A 21,679-nucleotide genomic window follows, 5' to 3' on the forward strand; every position below is an offset into this window, starting at 1 on the left:
ATTCGACAGCTAATGATTTAATTCAGCTTAAGCCCGGTAACGATCACTCTCATGTCTTCCCATGCCCTGACGACTCATGCCGAGCCATCTCCCAGCCACGCAAAGCGGTGAAGGTATGGCAAAAGAGTGCCGACCACAAAACTACTCCCCCTTCCCATTGTTCTTCATGAACGCATCCTCACCCCCCAATTTCTCGAGCATCTCCTTTGCATTCTCCTTCGTGCTGGGTTTGGTGTTGGGGTTGGAAATGGCGGCCTGCAGCTCTGATCAGCCCTGATCGGGCGGTCTCGCTCTTTTGGCACCCCTCTGGACGGAAGGGGGAAGAGGAGAGGAGAGGAGAGGAGAGGAGAGGCTTTACCTTGTAACCGCTCGCTTTGTTCGAGATATCCTCCACGTTGCCGTGAATGTTATCCATCGGGTTGGACATGGTGGGTATGTTCTCCTTAGCTGTACCGGCGGCGGTCGAGTCGTGGATTTCGTCTGCCATGGTTTGCTGTGTTGATTGAATGTGGAGGCAATGCTGCTGATTGTTATTCTTACAGGGATCCTGATGTTGAGGTTTATAGCATGGATATCACGAGCGGTGTAGGGAGTATATATGACACGGCGAAGGCCTCGGCCAGGGCATGACATGGGAGGGATAACATAACCGGGGTATCTAGCTGTTGCACATAGAGGGGTAAACGCGTCCATTCAGGGTCTAAAAACAGGGTTTTGACTCTGGTCATGCTGTATGGCCCCGCCATGCAGCTTTGCAGGGACCAATGAGGAATCTTCGTTCACGGTCTAGAAACAGGGTTTAAATCTGATGATGCTGTATGGCCCGTACCTTCGGTTGTCGGCATCACGGGACTTATTGGATGTAAGACTGCAGATCGGGATCGACGATGCTTGGAATTCGAACTTCGAGGTGAGAGTTGGACAGCAGTGGTGGCAGTAGGAGAGGTTAGGGTATCAAAAGGTAGCACAAGACCGGTCAACGGTTAGAATAGCTCGCAACATCTGCTGAGCCTTCAGTTCTAAACGATTGTTTTGATTCTCCCAGTTTCTTTGCGAAATAGAGAGCCGATCAAGCTGCCATCGCTGCAACTCGCCCCATTGACGGCAGTCTTCTATCCGAAGGTCTGGCCCTTACTCTTGATTACCTGAGGGTGTTGACCAGTGATACCACAGATCGGAAGCGGCTGCATGAAGTGATAGAACGATCTGGATCGGTTGGAGATAACTGTAGATGCTGGCACTCGATCCAGAAAGCTGTATTCAGGGCTTCATCTGAGCCTCGTCATCATCAGCGCTGGTTCTTCGACGAAGACTCTGACTCGCTCGGCCATTCTTGCCATTGTTGCACCGTCCACGACGCGATGATCAGCGCTCCAGCTAAAATTCATAATCTCTTTCTTGACCACATGGTCTTGGTCGTCGAATGCTGGAACTATCCTGGCTTTTCCAATGCCCAAGATAGCAACCTCGCTTTGAACAAGGACTGGAGCCACATATGTGCCGCCTATGCTACCAACGTTGCTCACTGTGACGGTACCGCCTGTCAGATCGGTGACAGAGAGTTTTCCATGCTTCGCGAGCGCTTGGAGCCGGGAGACTTCTAACGCAATGTCCAAAATCGATCTCGCGGAAACATCCTTTATGTTCGGTACCAGGAGCCCTTGAGGAGTGTCCATGGCCACTCCAATGTTATGCTTCTCGCGCATCACAAGCTTCGGTGTATTCTCTCCAGTTCCTGTATCAACTCGAGCGTTTAGGAGAGGGAATTCCTCCAAAGCCAAAGACACCGCTTTGATTACAAAGTGCAGGTACGAAAGCCTTCGAGCACTCGATGGCTTGTTATTTAAGCGCTGACGGAGTGTGGACAGCGCAGTCACATCAATCTCATCAGCATAGAGGAAATGGGGGATGCTGAGAGACCTTGTCATCGTCTTGAACATTTGGGTCTGGACGGGTGTGAGCGAAATCGGATTTTCCACTTGGGCTGGATCTGGATTAGATGATTCTCGCGTATTCTGTGGTTGGATCGATTGGGTAGTCCCTGTTTTTTGAGCTGCTACAAGCTTGTGGACATCATCTTTGGTTACGCGTCCGTCTTTGCCGGTACCTGTGACATTTGCTATATTCACGTTTAGTTCTTTAAGAAGACCTCGAACAGCAGGTGTGGCGAGTGCTGCACTTTTCTCCACGGGAGCTTGGTCTTTTGCTTCCACGGGCGTCTCAAGCCGCAGCTCTGGAGCTTTCTGCGGCTGCTGTGGGTCTGACGGAGATCCTGCTTGCTCAGCTGGAGGGGCCAAGATGGCCTCATCTTCGGGCGAGATGTCGCTTTGAACGTCGATGTCGCAGAGTGGCTTCTCCGCTTCAGCTTCAGTATTTCCAAAAGGAGAGAAGACAAAATAATTACCTTGCCCACCTGCGCGACATCCTCGGCTTCGTAGTGCAACTTTTTAATCACTCCGTCAAACCTGGATGTTATCTGCTCGCTGTTAGTTGCTGCCATTGCCACTCGACCTGCGTAGCTGAGAGTACCTCTGTAGTAGCTTTATCAGACTGGACCTCGCAGATCTTGTCAAATTGCTCGACGCGTGCCCCTGGCTCGACGAACCATTGTATGATCTGTACTTCTTTGATGCCTAAGACAACTGAGTGAAAGCACATCCAAGAGGAAGAGCCGAATCTCACCTTCGCCGATATCAGAGAGCAAGAATGGCCGCACTATAGCCTGCGGCAAAGAAGCGTGAAAGGTGCGGTGGAGAAGAGTACCATTTCGACTCATCCGGAAAAGGCATTGTCTGAATTGTAGCAGCGCGATTGTCATGATGGGTGACGCTCGAGAAATATAGACATCAGCATGTTTCCTGGCTGGCCTCAGCTGCGCTACGTAATCAAAGGGCAATGGTCGACTATTTATGCAATCACGCTCGTGACTGGCACGAGAAAGAAGCAGAGAAGGTACCTACCTAAATCAGTGTCAGGAGATGGGTTTCTCCATCCGGGAATACCCGATTTTAAGCGCCTGGGCCGAAGCTAGCGCTGAGACTAAAGGGTCTCAGTCCCTAGAACATTGACACGATTAAAGTCAACGAGGATTACTTCGCCATCCAACGGCCAAACTCGAACCGATTTGATTGCAAACGACGAAATCGCTGGATATAAACCCGGGACTCAGCGCAAAACAAGAGAGCTACCGCCCCAAACTGCAAGCGTCGTCAACCGAGTGCATGCAACTCCTCTTTCTGTGGAGTCTTCCAGCAGAAAACCTCCAGCTAACATTACTATGGGTCACGCTTCAAGATTGAAGGTACGAGAGATCATCTACCAGCGTATTTCCCCTGTACGTTGAAGCCGGGTAATGGAATCAATGTTCAAACTATTCATTACTATGTAAAACATCTTCGGCTTGGTCTTTAGTAGGCTTCTTGCCCGTATTCAATCAATTATTGAACAAGCATATCGTGGAGAGTTGAGACGTTCGGGCTTCAGACCAATTCATTGGAAAGCTTGCTTTCTCAATGCTCAAGACTTGAAAACGAGAATGGGTGCTACGCTAAGAGGCTAGTGACCAATCAGATCATCGGATTCTACCATTTTCAGTCTAAAACTCACCTTATTTCTTCATTTTCGATCTAAACGCGGGTGCACACGGGTACGTCCAAAAGAGGAAGCTGGAAAAGAACTTCAAAATCCTCAAATCTACCTTTTTTGATTCCTTTTCTTTTATCAAAAATATGATAATAAAGTAAGTTTATAAAGTTATAGAGTTAATTATACGCTTTCAAATAATGTAGCGTAGACGAAATTTGATAAAGTATTTGTAAAGATATACTAAACTAGTGAATTATCGAGCTTGCGAGAAGAGCCTCTCCGGCAGGAGCCCTCGGAGAGCCCTCGGAGAGCCCCCGGAGGGTTAGGGGGTTTCAGGGGGTCTCCCCTGAGTATATCAATAACGTCTCTCGATTCTCAGGGTTAGACCCCTTAAATCCCTGAAGCCCTTCGGAGCTCTTTAGGGCTCTCCGAGAGCTTGTATCGGAGGGGCTGTCAAAGCAAGCTCGAAATCAATCAAATATCACTAAAAAATCAAATTTCGAGCTTGCTTTGACAGCCCCTCCGATACAAGCTCTCGGAGAGCCTTAAAGAGCCCCCGAAGGGTCCGAGGGGTTTTAGGGGGTCTCCCTGAGAATCAAATATAGTCAAAAACCAGTACTCGGCAAGCTTTTCACTACTGGGAAGCCCGCGCCCCAGCACATATTACTCATATCAGGGCTGCTATACTTTAATTTTCGCGATGGATGCAGAAGGACACAATTCATAATCGGATCAAAATGACAAAACAGAGCAATTGTTCCTGGGTTCGGCGGACATATACACAGACGAGTGTTTGTTCACAGCCGATTCCGAAATTTGACGTTTTAGTATGCAACATTAGGGGCTATCAAAGTTACTTCTGCTATTGCAAATAGTAACTATTTGACCCCATTTGCCACCCGTCAGCCCTACGAATAGTAGATAGCAATAATTTTGAAGTAGCAGGTCCGACCTGCTACTTCACTCAATAGTTACTATTGAGTCTTAAAAACACGCTCTAAAGTAGTGTTATATACATATATCGCGCTATCGTCAAGTTCTTCCTCCTGTCAGTCCTTTTCTCTATCGACATGGCCAGAAAGAGCTTTCTTGCGAGACGTCTTTGGGGTAGATATGATAACGGTGATGAGAAATAGCGACAGCAATGACTATGGGAAGAGGCAGTGGCTATAGTGCATAGATATAGGCATGCGCATGTGTTAGCAGCACCCCCACGGGGGCGCTGCGCGTTACGGGGGCCTACGGGCCTTTTAGGTCCAAATAGGGGTGTCTGGCTGATCAAGGCCTAGGTTTTTAGTGGTTGCTAATAGCTGGCATTTGTGCGGAGAAGATTTCTCCGTCGCCAAGGCCCTATGCATCAAAACGGTTAATAGGTATTTATGTTACGAATCGATTTGATAGTTACTATCTAATAGTAAGGTGCTATCAAGGAACTGAACTACTTGAATATCGATGTTACTATTTGATAGAAGTAACTTTGATAGTATTGCTGGCGATACATGCGGGACGACGTTGTGCTCTTCTCAGTTACGATCTTGCAGTCCTAGCTACGTATCTGAGCCGAGGGGACCTTAGATGTAAGGAAGCTCGCGTGCAAGGCGCAGCGAAAAAGTCAAAATTTACCAAAGAGATGTATATCTTGCATTGCTAAGTTTGATGGGTACGGAAAGATGAAGGATATGACGCCTCCAACGTCGAGTTCTCTTCGCTGTTCTTGCTATTCACCCTTCTCGTGCCTGCCCCAGCCAAGTCCCAAACTCGATCCCAATCTCCTCAGGGCATATATACCTGCTTTACCTTTACCGCGCCGCTGTCTCCCAACTGACCAACCACGACGCGACACAGCTTACACCATCTCTTCCCTCCGGAATCCAAGGTGATCTCAGCACCTCTGCCCCAACCGCTGTCATGGTATGGATAGCCTTTCGTGAAGACCACATCCGCGACAACCTTGTCCTCCTTCTCATGCGGTAGGATAAGCTTGCACCCTCCGCATACGAAAAGCTTCTTCTTCTTGATCACCACATCGCGCTTGTCGTAGTGCCCATTCGCAATACCGCATTCGATGCAGGTACGTTTGCCGCTATAGTTCTGAACGGCTTGGGCATCTGTGAATGTTGTTTTTGATGGTGTGGATTTTTTGAAGGTGTTGCAGAAGGGACAGAGAAGCTCTTTGAGTTTCCGGGGTGAGTGGGCTTCGAATTGCTTGTGAAACTGGATGTATTCCCCATACGACATGAGGGGAGGAGCATCCACGTGTGCTCGGAGACTTTTGCGGGAAAGCCTAAGGCTGTGATGGGCGATAGGGTCGAGGTCCGCTGTGATGAATCGAAGGAGCTCGACCGGCAGGGTGTTGAGTGTGGATACGCCGTTGGCTGGTGGCACGTTTGGGTCATTGCTTAGGATGTCAGTGTTGAGCGAGTTGGAAGCGAGGACTTGATACTTACACCCGCCCCGAAGCGCTGGCCGCTGCATCACTGTCCTGGGCATCGCCGTCCACGGCGTCAACATCACCTTCCTCGCTTGACACATCCTCAGCGTCGTCCAGGGGCTGGGTAGGAGTTGGCCTGGATCTCCGTCAATAAGGGCTCAGATCCCCTGATGAGTCTCTACTTACTCTTGCGCCTCGCCGTCATCCACACTGCCGAGAACTTGGTCATTGGCTGACATCTTGGGCGTTGAACGGATATCGATGCTGGTAGGACGTTAACTCATATACGCCGTGCAAACAGTTCAAGAGCAGGTAACACTTACCAAAGCCCGGAGATTAGATGCAGACCCTATCAAGCTTCTCAACGGTGTTGAGTGGAGATCAAGATGTCTGAGGCAGAACTCTGGAGAGTGAAAGCTGTCGATGCTGTTGAAGCTACCTCGGCCAAAGGGAGTCAAAGTGGAAGATGTTTGAAAGCTTTTCAGAATGCCGCTGAAAATACTGCTGCAGGATTCTGTCTCTGCAGAAAGAAGAGAACGAAGGAGAAAGTTTCACTATGTATATATACCACCCATCCTCTCATTCACGGTCCAAGACTCCCAGCCACCGTGGGGGTCAGAGGTCAGTGTCATCTGCCATACTTTGCTTTACTGCATCTTGCTAGCGTATATTGTAAAACATTGTATAGAAGAAAAAGTGCTGAAGGGAAGTCCTGCAATCTGAATGAGGTATAGTTGGTTGGATATAGGAGTGAGGAAGTCCAATCGGACAGTTTCGGGGCATTAAGTAGTGTGGTATGAAGGTGGCGAAAGGTGGCGAGTGGGAGAAATGAGTGAATGGAGATGGGTTAGGAGGGGGGATTGACAAGAGAGGTTTAACGTCTTGGAGCCTTCATTAAAGGGAATGGAAGAGATGCTTCATTTCCCAGAGCGAATACGAGGCATTCACCCACGAAGAACACATTCGATCTCCCTCTCGATCTCGATCTAGGACCTGTGACTGCCCAGGAGGCTTCACCACGCACCGTAGGAAGTAGCCCCGAGTCGAGCAGTGAATGAAGCTCTCAATGCCTTCACCGCCCTCTGACAGTAAAACACAAGATTGTGCCGTCGTCACTCCCATCAGAGCGAAATGAAGAAGGAATCCTACCTTCCTTGAACCGGGCCAATGTTTAGACCGTGAGCGTATCACATGTTCGCACATCACTCGCGTGGGAAATTGTCTCGCATCATCCAGCTTCAAACCTCCACAGCAAATTTCCACAGTCAACACCATTCACCGACCCTCTCCACCAAATCAGCCCCTGTACCAAAGCGACCCCACCGACATAGCCTGCCTGCCTCAACGCAAAGCCCAGCAACAAAACCCCCATCGCGTGACCCACTCACAAGCCGAAAAACTTCAACTTCCACCCCCTCCTCAACCTCCCTACTCACATCTCAAAACTTCCCCCACTCACAGCAAGCGACGGTGCGAACCGCTCCAAACGTCCACCGGAATCGGCCACCGCCCCCCTAACCCTCTCAGCGCAGCAAGACGCCCTCACGCACTCCAAACAGCCTTCCCCATCCAAACTACCCGATATCAACACTCACTCACTCACCTACCCAACCTGACCCAACCTCGGACCCAAACACCTCAACCAAACACCACTGGCGTCCCCGAAGCGAACTCGAACCCAGGTATCATCTCCCCGAGCACCCGTCCCCACCTCCGAAGTGAACCGGGCAAGGACCGCAACCTCGAAACGGGCGTAGCGCTTCACGGCGTCGTGATGTGGGCCCGAGGGAGTTGGGGGAAAGGCTGGGGGGGGGGTTGTGGGCGCTAAGGGTTGGGGGTTTTTGGATGAGATGGGGGGACTGGGTCGGATGGTCGTGACTGGGGAAATCGGTTCGTGAATTGTTGCAGGAGATGTTTTGTTTTCCCATTGGTACTGATGGGGTATTTGCAACAAAACCGACATCTTATGCGAGGCTGTGTGGAGGATCCTGATCCCTCACATCTTCCTCCCTTCTAGATACTCTCACAACACCCCCCTCTTCGCCGCAAGGTCATACCCACCCCCCTCCCTTTTTTTTCCGGCGACGACGCAGAAAACAGCCGTTCCATCACGCCACCCCAAGCTCCTGCGGCAAGCGCTGCACCTCTGTACCTCCGCTCTCCGAAACGAGCTCCGACGCAAGATCCGTCCCTGCGGGTGACGATCGTGGGACTTCGCATACGAAGAGCTCGAACAAGGTCCAACACTTTGGGCCCGGCAATCTGTCAGAAGTTGACACGAATATTCTTGTCGTTACGTTGGTTTGCGGTATCGTTTCGAGAAAACCTGTCCCTCGTGATCGAAATCTTGCGCGTTCAACGGGGAGATGGCTCCTCGTTGATGCTTGTCGTGCCGATATCCTATAGATGTGTACCCTTTCGACCGCCGTACTTTTTGGTATCTCGCCCAGCGCGTTGGATCTGGGAAGGACATGTCGGACGTTGAGCCTGCGATACCTGGTTGTAACCTCACCCTCAACCAAATACACGTAATAGCAACATTTGGTCAACGGCACGAGGGAGCAAGTGCAGAAAAGTCACTGATATGAAATATAGAGGGGTATACAGTACAAGGCTAGGGGTAAAATCCTAGAAGAACTATAAATTGGGTATATCCAAGAAATCAGAATCCCCGAAATACTTTCGCCGCATCCAAGTCATATAGAATTGAAAGAAAACATATGTGGTATAATAAATCGCAATAGTAGCAGTCTTCAAAAACTGACAACTTCTGTCTTGCCCTGGCTCTTCTGGCCTGGCGCCTAGCTGAGGGATCAAAAAGCCTCACCATTCACCTCTCCATCCAGCATACGGCGTGCAGTGTCCAATCTCCGCCGGCAGACTCGAGCTTCGTACATTGCTCCTTCGCCGCCAAGGTTATGTAGATTAGCACAGACCTTGGCGAGGCTCCCAACCAATCGCTCGATCAGCTCACGGTCTTTGTCGCTGATTTCGAGGGGTTTGACAGGCCCACCCTCTTCAAGAGTATCCAGGCGGGCGATCGTCGTTATATACGATAACAGGTCTGGAGGCTGCGTAGCTAACGCTTTTCCCCGGGAGGCTTCGCATCGTTCCTGGATGCCTTGTATGCTGATGCTATATGCTTCTTAGTTCTCGATTTGGGAGATCCATTGATTCCGTTGACCTTGTGCTTCTTCGTCTCTGGCTGCCAAGATCCGGCCATAGTCTGGCGTGGAGTCCAATCATCTTCAACATCAGAAGGAGACGAGGGTTTCCCTTCGATCGCGGTAGCAAACGTGTTGACTGTCGAGACTGACTCAACGCTGTCTTTTCTCACATGGCTCCCACCACTTGAGCTCTCGTTTCCGTGTCTCGCATGCTCATTGACTTCGCTCGTGGAGTTTCTAGGCTTAGTGGTCTCGACGGAAGACGCGGAGCTGTCACTGGCTCTCCTTTTCCGCATGCTGCTACTCCGTCTCACGCCCACACCACTGTAGGCTCCCATCGCGCTATGAAGGATATAGTGTTCGTAGTCAAAAGCGTCTGGTCTGTCCTCGTGTCTTTCAACAACGGGCTCTGCGGTTGTTTCATGATAATCTTGGTCTCCGTACAAGCTATCTTCTTTGCCATCTAGGCCCCCGGGTGAGGATTCATCGATGATGATCAGTCGCTCGGCGGGACTTTGATTTGGGCTTCTGTGGTAGGTTACAGACTCAACTTGCGAAGATCGTGGGGTGGGCTCCTCCTCTTGGTTTGCCGGCTTTTGCAAAGGCTCTTCGGTATCGAGGTCGCTGTTCCATGTCGCGTCGCCTTCTTCAGTGGCCGCGGGTGTTTGTCCGAAGTCTTCTTGAGAGGCTTCATTGAGAGTTTCTCCTGCATTTGGTACTTTTGGCCCCTCTACGACTCCGAGTCCTTGTGGTGGTGACTGACCAGCCTCCGGGACTGATTGCCCAGTATACCATTGCTCTGCTGCCGTGAATGGGCTTGGTGTGCGCAAACTTTGCAGGCTTCGTCTCCGCAGATTGTCTTCCTTTGCTCGCTGCTTCAAAGTTGAGATCTTCCCCTTCAAATCTTGCATTTGATCACGGAGGTCACGCATCTGAGTAGTGGATCGAGCCCTGGTAAGTCCGGTAGCAGGAGATTTCGGAATCTCGAACGTAGCTGCCTTTGGTGATGTTTCTAGGTCGAAAATCTCGTCATCTTTGCACTCGTTGGTTTGTGGAGGCTGCTCAAAAGACTCTGGGGCAGGGCCGTCTTCGTTGAGCGGTTGCAATCCGTTGTTATGTCTGGCTGCATGATTGAGACTTGTGTTGCGTGTCAAGCCATTCCAGAACCAATTGCGACTGGGCTCCGAATTCCTCTCTTTAGCAGAAAGGTCCCCGCCATGTGCGTATATATTTTTATCTTCTGATGAGTGTCCATTGGGTACTGTGTGCAACGTGGATGGCACTGACGTCTCGCTGGAAACCCTATAATGCCCTTGCTGGTTTTCATCCAGCATTGGTAGATTGGCTTGACGATGCTTAGAAGGTGAGAAGCCGCCCGGACTTCTGCCCTTTTTTGGTAAAGTGTACAGCGATACAGGTTCCGGCCCATGGGTTGAGAATGTTGACATCGACGAAGATGGTCTGCGTTCCAGTGTACTGCGTGCCCTAGTAAGATTGCCTTCCATGTTCTGCTTTGCGTTAGCAGAACTTCTCTACAGACCCTCAATCCATGCCAGGGCTCACCGTAAGACGCTTTTTTGCATTGGCCAGGATTTCCTCTGCCCTTCTGGTCATTGCGGCGTGCGAATATGGGTCATCCTCATCTTCTTCCAGGATTGATGGAGGACTGTAGATGCTATCTCTCGTCTCGACGTGATCATTGTCCTGCGCAGCAGCCTCCGCGTAGCCATTCTGCCCTTCATATTCATGGTCCTCCTGAAGTGTGGGTGACGAGGCCAGCGCGGCTTCTTCTTTTGGTGTAGCTTTCCTATCGTCTCTCTCTGAACCCGATCTCTGTTTAATAGACCCGTCATGGCGGCGCAGAATTCCATTCCTGAATGGGCTAAACATCGTGCCCTTTTCTCGAGGTCCGTCGTCGGGCACTGAGTCAGACGTGGTATGCTGATAATTGGTTGGCGATAAAGAAGGCAATCGCTGTGGTTTCCTGGGAGTGGATGGGGAGGAATCGGCAGAGGAAGGAGGATTATCGGGCAATATCATATCGGGATTCGTGAGAGTAGGCGACAGAGGAGCTAGGATCTGCATGTTAAACGGCTATCGCGCATTGACTCTTTTCGAGGAGTTTGCCCTCTTCATGAATCATGCATGCCAATAAGCGCAATCAAGCGTCACAAACATCCTCGTATCGGGCAAATAAATAAGCTTCATGATGGTTAGACTGGCCGATAGGACTTGAAAGACTATAAGACGAGATTGATATACGTATATACATATGAACAAGCAGAAGGCATCAAGGCTGGATGGCAAGAGGGTTATTGTATACGGCGGGGAGGAGTGTGGATGAGCTTGAAACAGGCCAGCGCGTGATGGTCCTGCTGAAATTAGTGAATTTAGAGCGCAAGGCCGGCCATTTATGGCCATGCGGGCGGGAGCGATCCCTGCTCAATCCCTTCTCTAGCGGCAACTTCCGTTGCCTGAAAGGGTTTAGCTGCGGAGGCCGGGCTCCATGTCGAAACACTGAAGCAACGACTTGCATTGGCTCAATGCATCATGGGACTGATAAAATGGAAGACGCTCGAGACAATACTTGGCGCTGCAATTATTTAAATCATTGGCAAAAGGATCAAGCAGCAGCAGCAGCAGCGAAAAAAGAAACCACGAGGAGAGCACGCACAATGATACTGGAAAGTAAGGACGGCGAAAAGTAAAGAGATACTAAGATACCTAGAGATCACATAACGTCAATACTACCGTCACCAAGCCAATTTTGCGGACATGTGCTCGACAACTGAACGACTGATTTGACAATTCGTGCCGCCCTCACTATATATAACTTTTATGAAATCCTCCCATTCCTCGCGGCCAAAATCCGGCTAGTCCCTTGCAGGATCCGAGCATGAGGTTTTATCAACATGACGGCGATGTCTTGTTTCCTCAACCCGGTCGTTTTTATTTTTAGTAACATATGGGAACATCCTTGCAAACAGCCTATAACAGTCATGTTCACAAGCAATCAGTCGTAGCGACGACCCCTTCTGCTTTTCAAGCTCAATGCATTGGAAGAATGGCCCCGTATACGAAATTCTTCCAAAGATCTGACCATCCACTTCGAACATTCTCCACGCCAGAATTGAAAAGACCAGTGCAGCCCCCGTTGCGGGAAGACTAGTCGCGAGATCTTTATAATAAGCCAACCAATTCGAAGAATCACAGCGCCTATCGAAGCAGAAAGTCAGATCCACCGCGCAGTTCTGCCAGCATTAGTTCACGGGTGGACGTTCAGCAACCCACCCCACCACGGTACCATCGACCCTGACCACGCGAACGGGCAGTGGCATACTGGCTTGCTGGTATGCTCATGTGATCCGCCCATCAACAATTCTCCAGTCACTGCCACCCTGCGCACCCCACTACCTCACCCCTCTTCAAAGGCGCCATCGCGCAAGATCGCATCGGTCACATCCCCGTCCTCGACAGTAATGATTTGGCCATCCGAGTCCGATTCGATCTTGAAGCCCGATGGGTCGGCGCTCTCCGCGCTCCCGTTCTGCACCGTATCCGTAGACCCGCGGTCCATGCCTGGTGCACCGCTGGCACTGCCGTCGTCCACCGCAGCTTCGCTTGCGCTCGGCCTCGTGCCTCTCTCCGATCCGTGGTCCATCCCTGGAGCCAGTATTAGCTTGTGAGTGAAGAGCTGGCGGACTGGGGACCGGATAATGATGACGTACCTGGGTGCCGACGTTGTGCTCGCGTACGCGCTGCGCATGGGGGCTGCGAGATGGATTCGTGGAACCGAGTCGGTGTGCGGGGGATGGAGGCTGAGCGCGGAGCGTGCGAAGAGTTCGGGCAAAGCAAGTCATGGAGGCAGGCTTCTCTGCTATCGTGTGTGTAATCAGGGAAGACTACACTTGCTTTCGCATGTGCCGAAGGTGAGTGTGAGAAAGATGACAAAGGGACGAGAAGCTCGAGTTTCACTCAAGCTTGGTCCACTCCGAGAATTTCTGAGCCGCGAGTTGTGCAGGTGTTTTGCCGATTCTCGGTCCGGACTGGCCCCTGCCGGGTGATGCTGCAGTGGATGTGGGAGCAATTGAAGCAACACTCTGAAAGTTCCACCAGAATTGTACATACCAAGAAAGGATCAAACCCATGAACGAATGAATGTTGTACATATGTATAAAGAAAGAAAAAACGCATGAATGATTAAAAAACTCGAAAGAAGTTGAGAGGTCGCAAGGGATGATACACGCCACAACACCGCCGATCCCACACTTCTTCACCACCCTCGTCCTCGCCGTCACATTCTCCATCTCCCATCCCCCGCCTTCGATCCACAACCCTCCGATCCACCCACCCACCCCCCACCCCAATCTCCCCTCCCCACACTCCAACCCCCAGACGTCGGGGCAAATCCGCACGGTTCCGATCTCCTCACACCGTGCCCCTGCTCACCCGCCACAGCATAGAACCACCCATGACCGAAAACCCAGCCGCGGAGCTCACGGCCCCCACCACCCTTCTTCTTCTTCTTCCTCTGGGCCCGAGCTACCCGTCCCCTTTCCGAAAACGTCGGAGTTGGCCGGCCATCGCGGCGCTCAGAGTCGGTCGTGCGACTCCGGTGGAACGAACGGGGTGATGTTGAAGGGGGGGCGTGGAGTCGATGGAAGCGGGCGGAGATGCGGAGGCGGTTGAAGGCTTTGGGATGCGTGTTTCTAAGAAGGAAGGAGAAGAAGAAGAAGAAGAAGGAAAAATAGGATCGGCGCGGTTGGAAAGAGAATGAATACGTTGTGCATACTACTGCCCTTTCTCCAATAGACGAGAGCGCATGGTCCCCTTTTGTACCGCGCCCGCGAGGACAAGGACCCCTCTCCTCTCCTCTCATCTCCTCTGCTTGGCTTGGCTCAGCTTGAGAGGCATAAACTCCCCGCACGGAGTACTGGCCAGGCTTATTTTTGAGCTCCGGTTCCAACACCGTGGCGCGGCTTCGGTGCAAGGTGGTGGAAAGGGAGGGTAGTAAAGTGTCGAGACTTGCTCAGTGTGTCGGCTTTCAGGCATGGTGTGGCTGGTGAGATGGCAGTGTTGGAGGAAGATGGTGTTGGAAAGGTGTTGTTCCGATTGATTGACAGGGTAGATTGCGTGGTAAGGGGTTAGGGAAGTGAAGTGGAAGTTTGGATATTGACTATTGGAAATGTGTATATTTGTAATGGAGAGGTTTGGAATGGGTGTTCGATGACGATTTTCAATGGCCTGCAATCCATATCGGTCACCACTTTTGGGAATTGAAATGCTCAAACATGATGGAAAAAGATCGCTTCACAGGCAAGAAAGCCAGATTTTATTAACAACTTGTTATAGCGAAAGTCATGTTGATGGCAAGTTTTGAGTGGAAGCGATCCAGATCGTCCACCACATGTGACAAAAAAGAGCTCAAGATTGATCATCATCGATGACTTGTTATGGCTGGAAGCCATACAAACGACAAAGTCTGATGGATCCTACACGCATATTGCTAGCCATTTTTGATGAGCACAACCCAAATCGATCACCAAACAGAATAGACAAGTCCCGAATCAAAAGACCCCCTCTGGTAACCAAAGCCCAAAGGCATTACCGGCATTGTTGGTGATATGGAAGAAGGAGAGATTCTCTGGGGGATTAAATACCCACAACGCCGCCGATCTCCACGCTAAACCTTCACATAGGCTGACCGGCGTCCAGCGATGTCACATATGTATAGGAAAAAATAAGTGGTAGGCTGTGAAATGTGCCGGGATTGCTAGTTCACGATGATGGAGTGACTCACTCGTCCTGGAAGCAAGAGATATTCACAAGGCAGTGAAGAGAGAGAATGTTGTAGACAATGAAGGATGGAAAACATGAAGAGTCATAGCCAGGGTACTTACTTCCCATCAAGTTTCCTAAGTAAAAGCTGAGTTCCCTTATTCCCGGTCTTCACAGGCGCCTCATCCTCAGACTTGACCCTTTTCGGCTTCTTGCCCTTCACCTTAACGCCTCCCTCCCCAGCTGGCCCAGCCGCTTCAACAAGCTTCGGCCTATTCTTCCCCTTTCTCAACTTTTCGTTCAATTCTTCCACATGAGAAAAACCCGGCGCTTCCAGTAATCCAACCACAACGAACGAATTAGCACCTGTTGCCCAATCCAAAATTTCATCTTTGATCGCGCTGTAAAAGACATCATGGAACTCCAACGGGGGATCTGCGAGGTCGATTCCCTTTTTAGTGGGATTGAATCGTCCACCCAGCACTAGGCTCTTCAACATTCTTCCCGCGGCAGGTGATTCCAACAAAGACTTGGTCCCGTCATCACCTTCTGCCAACGCAGCAATGGATTTCACAGCAAGCTCTCTTCCTCCAGGAGCGCCGAGAAGTACTTCACCGATGAATTGACATCCGAAGCTGGTCGATACCATCTCCTTCGCACTTGAAACTATTAGTGAAAGCAAAGGCGGTGAAAGTGATGCCGCCAGCTCTTTCCGCCTGACCTCGGGATCCTTCTTCGATGTTGTATTCCGAATCCTATGGATCTCATCGAGTAGCTTCAGGTCCTCGTTTGGCAGAATCGCCTTCGCTTTGCCGCAGAATGGGTACAGAGCCGTCACACGTGCATTGAGATGGTTGACAGCTTGTAGTAGATCCAGCTGTTGGCTCTCTGAGAGTGGTTCTTTGCCTACGAGTTCGGTAAAAACGGATTTGGAGACTAGGACTGTATCGTCGATGACATCGTAGGCGGCGAGAAGGACTTGATGCCCGTAAGCGTCATACGCCAGTGTCTTCATGGTCTCCTTGTACGTCCTGAGGATTTGTTTTCGGTCTTTCGCGTTGCCGTATGCGAGAACCAGGCAGACGAGACGAGCGCCAGATTTAGTAAAGGCAAGGTTCTTGAGTAAATCGCCTTCTTCGTCACCCTTCAAGAGCTCGATGAACTCGGTAGCTTCTTCGCTTCCGGGCGCCAGGTTGAGGAACTGCTGGAGCATAGCGTCGTGGAGCATCGTAAAGCCTGTAGTCTTCTTCTGCACAAGTAGGTTGATTAGGTCATGTAAAGATCGCATGATAGGCGTCCTTTTCTCTGGATTGTCTTCAAGTAATTTCTTCAAGTCTGCGGATACTGGGCCAGCCTCACTGGACTTGAATAGAGCAAATTCGGCGCCATACCACTCCCGTAGCAGCGTAGCCTTCTGTGAAGGCGTTGCAATACCGCGGTATATATCGTCCAGTATCCAGGAAGCTTCTGAATGTTTGATCATACGTCTCACGTGGCCATAAAATTCCGGCACGACCATGTCCCTAGTCTCCTCGTCGCCATGTACCAGCATTTTTCCGATCAAGAACTTTGCGTATTTACTCTCAGCCAATGTCTTATACTCCCCCTTCAGTTCCCTCGCTATCATCTTCCGCTGATCAATGTTGGCGTATTTGAGAGCCGTTTGGATGACCCTGACAGAGTCGTGCTTGAAAACAAAGTCTTTGACTCGCCCGGTAATTATGTCGAACAGCTCTGTGACCAGGCCTTTTCTTTCCTCTATTGGAACATGAGATTTTCGCCGTAAGCGCTCCCATAGCTTCTTCGAACGGGCTATTGAGTCCGCGTTGGGTTTGGCGGCTTTGCGGTCTTGCTTTTCGACCTTTTGCTTTGCGTGTGCTTGTTTAGATGTATTTCCTGCTCTGAAATCAGCTACACCCAGCCAACTGTGCTTTACTTGACGTGCCTGATGCAGTGCCATTTGCATTAGTGGCCTTCTTCGCTGACTGCGATGCACCCGCTGCCTCTGCAGCAATCTTCACCCCTCCATCATCGTGGTCCTCTGCAACTCCAATACCTTCCCAAATTTCGCCCTCCTCATCCCCCTCTTCTGACGGCCAGCTAACACCATCATCGTCGCCACTTTGCGACGTAGTGTCTGACTCCACTAGAGGATCGGAATCCGTGGCGGTCTCTAAATCTTGTACGCGTTTCGAGCTCTTCGCTAGCTTTTCTTCCTTCTTCGGCTTTTTCGGGATACTGCCGGTAGGAAGCTTTGAATTGGGGTTCTCTTTGCGCTTTGAAGCTGCCATTGCGGGTTGTAATGTTTGAGGGAAACCCTGGAGTGTGTAGGATATTTTTCACGGCCCTCCCGGCAAAAGTTGCCGTTTGAGATTGCGACACCCAAATCCACAAAATTATTTGAGGTCCAAGATGGCAGGTTTACAGCATGACTACAAGGCAGGGCAAGGTTCCAAAAGTCAAGAACGGAACTTAGTATTATCATTCGTTCTCTTTCCGATGAGGCGGCTAGCCCTACCAACACCGACACCTCGTGCTCTGTTGGAGCCTGCTCCTCATATATAACATCGTGCAACTCGTTAGATATTACCACCCGTGGCCTCGCAGCCGTATGTTATGTGTAACGACAGGATCTCCAGATTGTAGGCGTCCAGAAACACCGAACGCCCTCTCGTCAGAATGCTCCAGTACCCAATGCGAAGCAACACGATCGTCTTCCATTACAGCAGAAGCCTCCTCCGATCTCCCACACTGACCATCTATCTAACGATTCCATCATCGTTCCCATTGGCAATCGGCCGATCCATGTTACCTAGCTCGGCACCTTGACCAACACTCTGCCCACGCTTCCTGCCTGGAAGATGAAAGCCTCTGTGACTCGAAGTTGGTCGAGGAGCATCCCCCGTCACTGGCGTCTCAGAATTGTCACCAAAGCGCGCGAAGATGCTCTTTTTCTTCGGTGGTTGCTTTCCTTCATCGTTGAGTCCAACATCCTCGAAGCCTTCTTCGTCCTCGGTTGTGGGCTCAGGTCGAGAGAACGAGTCGGATTTGACTGCGGAACGCGACGGACGGGACATTGTGGAGTCTAGGCTTTGCCGTGCGGCGGTAGACTCGTGTGAGTAGACTGGAGAGCGGGCGGAGATGTCCTGCAGAGATTACTATCAGCCATGATGTTTTCGGTCGGTGAGGTGAATGCTTGTCTTACGAACGATCTGCGATATGAGTCGAACGATTCGCGGGAGATAGAGAAAGGTTCGTTTTCGTTGAGCATGCTTCGGTGGTTGGAGGACATGGTGGATGTGGGTGATTTCTGCCAAAAGCTCTTCTTTTCTGGCGGCGAAGGCTATTGCATTGATTAGCGCCATTGTGCTAATCCAATAGCGTGAATTTCTTGGGCATGACCTACGGGAAGATAGACACCACTATCGTTGACAACTAAATGTCTCGGATCAGCTCGGTAGTCCAGTGTCACGCGGGTCGTAGAGTGTTTGGGGCCACACACCGCTCAATTTGTACTCAGCAGTCTCCTCCTTCCTTGGTTTAATGCTCAATGATGATGAAGCTCTTGAGCCAGTGTAGCTCGACTTCTCCGATGCATGGTCACCACGAACGCCAAGGGAAGGCCTGACATTCTCGTCTGCGATGGTTGGCACGCCATTGACGACCGGCGGCTTTTTGTTGAATGGATTGCGGAATGGAGGCATGGTGATGGAAGTTAATATATACAAACGATGCAATGGCTTGGCGATATAGAGTATGCGTATGTTAGCAATCGCAGCATTGATGTTGTGGCTGTTCTCGTTGTCTGTCTTGGAGGTTATTTTGAGGTGAGATCTATGACGGCAAAACGGATCTCGGAATGCAATTGACCGAGCTAAAGCGGGAAGCCGCGAGCAAAATGCATGGTCCTTCTGCCTTCTCCTCTGCCACAGTCTCTCTTCTCAATGTCGTTGCTGCCATCCTCGATTGATGCGTTAGTCTAGTAAAATATTGGAAGCTGAAGTTTGTCTACGTACGGAGAGAAGCAGGAATTGCAGTAAAGGTCTGGTCCTGCTGCTTTTCTCCACAATATTGCCACAAATAGCTACACGCTAAGCAGCGGGTGACCGACGCGCCATCCCGCTTGAAACCGCTTTAACATCCTTGAAACCTCGTCATTGCCCATTTGTTAACGCTTGGAATTTGATTTGACACACTAATGGGGACATGATACCTTAATCATAAGTACCTAGAGGACTCAGATGGCATCAGACATTCTGCAGTAGCATGCACAAAGTACTGGTAGACCTTGGGGTCTGTCGCAAAGAAACAGGTACAGGCGCCAAAAAATAAAATAAAAATCTGGTTTTGCCGTGCATTGCATGCGCCCAATTGTGCCGAAAGCCGATAGGATGAGATGCTGCAGGCAATTGAAGGGAGATGCTCGGGGCGTGCTTACTCTATAGGTGGGGTACTACCTTACCCTTAGCAGTCTTAGCTTTTACAATCGGAGTATTTCAAGCGACAAATGATTGGAGCTTTGAAAAGGCGAAGAATGAGATCCTGGCATCGGATCATACTAAGACTATTAAGACTTCTAAGACTTCTAAGAAAGGAGATGGCCAGCGCGTAGAAATGCATACTTACGTATTCTCTAGCCAAAACAGGATACCCACTCAAGCAAGGCACCCCGTTTTACTCTGGGCCCAGACACGCACAAACTTTGCATGCTGCGTTTAACACAACGACCTCTTCCCTTCTCTCGTTTCTCTTCACCTCGTCGTCATCAATAATAATGCATGGCCATACTCATTCCATTTAATCATTTCTGAATTGCCTACCTTTGAGATCCTTCAACTCCGACCCCGGCTCAGGTCCTACCTCACCAAGTCGTCATCATCACTCGCTTTTTCTTTTCTCCTTCCACCATCATCAACACCACTGCCACCACGACGGTTGACTCACACTTCTCATTCCTGCCGCAGTCACTCGTTTCAGCCCACCACACCTAATATTCCACCGTATCTACGTTAATCTTGCACAGAAAAAACAACGACAAGCTCTGGCAAGCTCGCCCGCTAATCAAGAAAAGACAACGTCACAATGGGGAAACCCTTCTTCACATCATGGGTACTGTGGGAGAAGATGGTCTTCGTGAGTCAAACAAAGCAAGTCCACCTACAATCTGTACTGACTAGCTCATCCCTCAGATCCTCGGAGCTTCCATCGTATGCTGTCCCAACCCGATTTCGCGAACCAGCACGAGACTGACTTGCACAGCTCCTCGTCATATTCCTCGGGCTCATCAAGCTGACCTACAACAAATGGAGACTGCGCAAATACACAGCCGTCGCCGAGACGAAGGCGGCGGTACGGCGGGAAATGCAGCACACTGCCAGCGTCAAGCGAGGCCGAAGTCAGCGTCAAGGGATCCCGTTCGGGATTCGAGCGCTGGAAAGTGGCATTGAGGTCGATGGTGTTTGGATCTCGGGAGCGAACACTCCAAGCAGCATGCCTGGCAGTCCGAACATTGCCGCGATGAAACCGAAGCCAGCCCGCCGAGACCACTCTCCCGAGGCATCATCGTCAACCTCGGAGATGTCACGCATCGAGATTCCGCAGCCAGTCCATGGATATCCTAATAACCCTAGAATGAATCATTCAGCTGGCCCCTCGTACAAGCTCCCCACCCCAATCGATCGACCTGTGGCATCAGAGCAACAACACATCAAGCCACCGACCTCTGACCATCAAAGTCATGGTCGCCCCACCTATCAGCCTCGTCGCTCCTCGCAGTTGAGATATAGCGACTCGCTAAACCCAGAAGATTCAGAGGCATTCGCAGCTTTGGAAGGCCGTACAATGGCTGCTGATAGGAACGGAAAGCGCCCCGAAGGTGAGCATATCCCGCTGTGTCTGGAAGACTTCGCGCTAACTTCAAAACCGCCCAGGATCCGATTCGTCAGGTGAAGAATATCGTGACTCCACATCGTGGCCTGGCCACTCTAAGAACTCATCTGGCAGCGAGAACCATAGTGACGCGAACCAGCCGATCCAACCCAAACGCTCGTCCAACAGTTATCTTCATCCTGCATCTCGCCAGCCTGCATCTCGCCAGCCTCCCAAAATCCGGACCTCCAACTCTTACAATCCCGACAGATACAAGCCTGTTCAGCTTGATCCACTTGCAAGCAATACTGAATCACACATGGACGAACTAGGTCGACTGCACGTCCGAAATCGAGAAAGCGGGATGACTGTAGTCTATGCGCCGGTTGAAGATTCTGTCTCCAGGAGGATTGCTTCGTCCCAGGGTCCGACCCACGAAGTCAGCGATCCATTCGCCACCCCCGAGACCTCGCCAAAAGAGGACCGCATTCCAGTCATGGTAGACGCTCCGCCTGCAAATCAGCACTCTGAGATGATCGGCAATGGCGACATTGACTATATCCAGGGCCATGCCCAGCCCTTGCGACCCTTCGATGGCAACCGACAACTAAGACGGTCTCAAGTCATCCGTAAGGTCAATTCAGGATTTGAAATTCTTCGCCCTGGCACTTTAGATACCCCTAGACGAAGCAGCGACATTGCGGACGTGAGGGAGGACTACGATCGGAAACCCAAGAAGCTGCAAAGGCGGAGCCGGGCCTCGAGTTTCGTTGAAGATGTATAGGAACTTGATCCAATGACTGGAAGGCCGTTCCCCATCACTGATAGTATTTCCTCAGGGCGTTTGGTA

General features: G+C 50.7%; 7 protein-coding genes across 7 annotated transcripts; 1 reads left to right on the plus strand and 6 right to left on the minus strand.

Moving 5' to 3' along the window:
* Positions 1–141: 141 nt before the first annotated feature.
* Positions 142–487, minus strand: HO173_005014 (uncharacterized protein; the record flags this gene model as incomplete). Its single annotated transcript, XM_037306932.1, has 2 exons — positions 142–255; positions 359–487. The coding sequence occupies 2 exons, from the start codon at positions 485–487 to the stop codon at positions 142–144; spliced, it is 243 nt and encodes an 80-aa protein (XP_037166056.1).
* Positions 488–1,268: 781 nt separating this feature from the next.
* HO173_005015 (uncharacterized protein) lies at positions 1,269–2,818 on the minus strand (the record flags this gene model as incomplete). Its single annotated transcript, XM_037306933.1, has 4 exons — positions 1,269–2,351; positions 2,405–2,476; positions 2,530–2,633; positions 2,683–2,818. The coding sequence occupies 4 exons, from the start codon at positions 2,816–2,818 to the stop codon at positions 1,269–1,271; spliced, it is 1,395 nt and encodes a 464-aa protein (XP_037166057.1).
* A 2,540-nt stretch (positions 2,819–5,358) lies between these two features.
* Positions 5,359–6,255, minus strand: HO173_005016 (uncharacterized protein; the record flags this gene model as incomplete). The annotated part of the gene is made up of 3 exons (XM_037306934.1): positions 5,359–5,983; positions 6,033–6,152; positions 6,203–6,255. The coding sequence occupies 3 exons, from the start codon at positions 6,253–6,255 to the stop codon at positions 5,359–5,361; spliced, it is 798 nt and encodes a 265-aa protein (XP_037166058.1).
* A 2,840-nt stretch (positions 6,256–9,095) lies between these two features.
* On the minus strand, positions 9,096–11,268 carry HO173_005017 (uncharacterized protein; the record flags this gene model as incomplete). Its single annotated transcript, XM_037306935.1, has 2 exons — positions 9,096–10,691; positions 10,747–11,268. The coding sequence occupies 2 exons, from the start codon at positions 11,266–11,268 to the stop codon at positions 9,096–9,098; spliced, it is 2,118 nt and encodes a 705-aa protein (XP_037166059.1).
* A 1,330-nt stretch (positions 11,269–12,598) lies between these two features.
* Positions 12,599–17,252, minus strand: HO173_005018 (uncharacterized protein; the record flags this gene model as incomplete). Its single annotated transcript, XM_037306936.1, has 4 exons — positions 12,599–12,846; positions 12,912–13,090; positions 15,084–16,857; positions 16,898–17,252. 4 exons carry the CDS (start codon positions 17,250–17,252, stop codon positions 12,599–12,601), a joined length of 2,556 nt encoding a protein of 851 aa, XP_037166060.1.
* A 468-nt stretch (positions 17,253–17,720) lies between these two features.
* HO173_005019 (uncharacterized protein) lies at positions 17,721–18,665 on the minus strand (the record flags this gene model as incomplete). Its single annotated transcript, XM_037306937.1, has 4 exons — positions 17,721–18,107; positions 18,167–18,304; positions 18,368–18,396; positions 18,464–18,665. The coding sequence occupies 4 exons, from the start codon at positions 18,663–18,665 to the stop codon at positions 17,721–17,723; spliced, it is 756 nt and encodes a 251-aa protein (XP_037166061.1).
* A 1,378-nt stretch (positions 18,666–20,043) lies between these two features.
* Positions 20,044–21,613, plus strand: HO173_005020 (uncharacterized protein; the record flags this gene model as incomplete). The annotated part of the gene is made up of 4 exons (XM_037306938.1): positions 20,044–20,094; positions 20,151–20,168; positions 20,221–20,836; positions 20,892–21,613. 4 exons carry the CDS (start codon positions 20,044–20,046, stop codon positions 21,611–21,613), a joined length of 1,407 nt encoding a protein of 468 aa, XP_037166062.1.
* Positions 21,614–21,679: the final 66 nt, after the last annotated feature.

This window comes from Letharia columbiana (genome assembly GCF_014066305.1).
Source record: "Letharia columbiana isolate WasteWater2 chromosome Unknown Sc0000013_s0, whole genome shotgun sequence".
NCBI classification, from domain to species: domain Eukaryota; kingdom Fungi; phylum Ascomycota; class Lecanoromycetes; order Lecanorales; family Parmeliaceae; genus Letharia; species Letharia columbiana.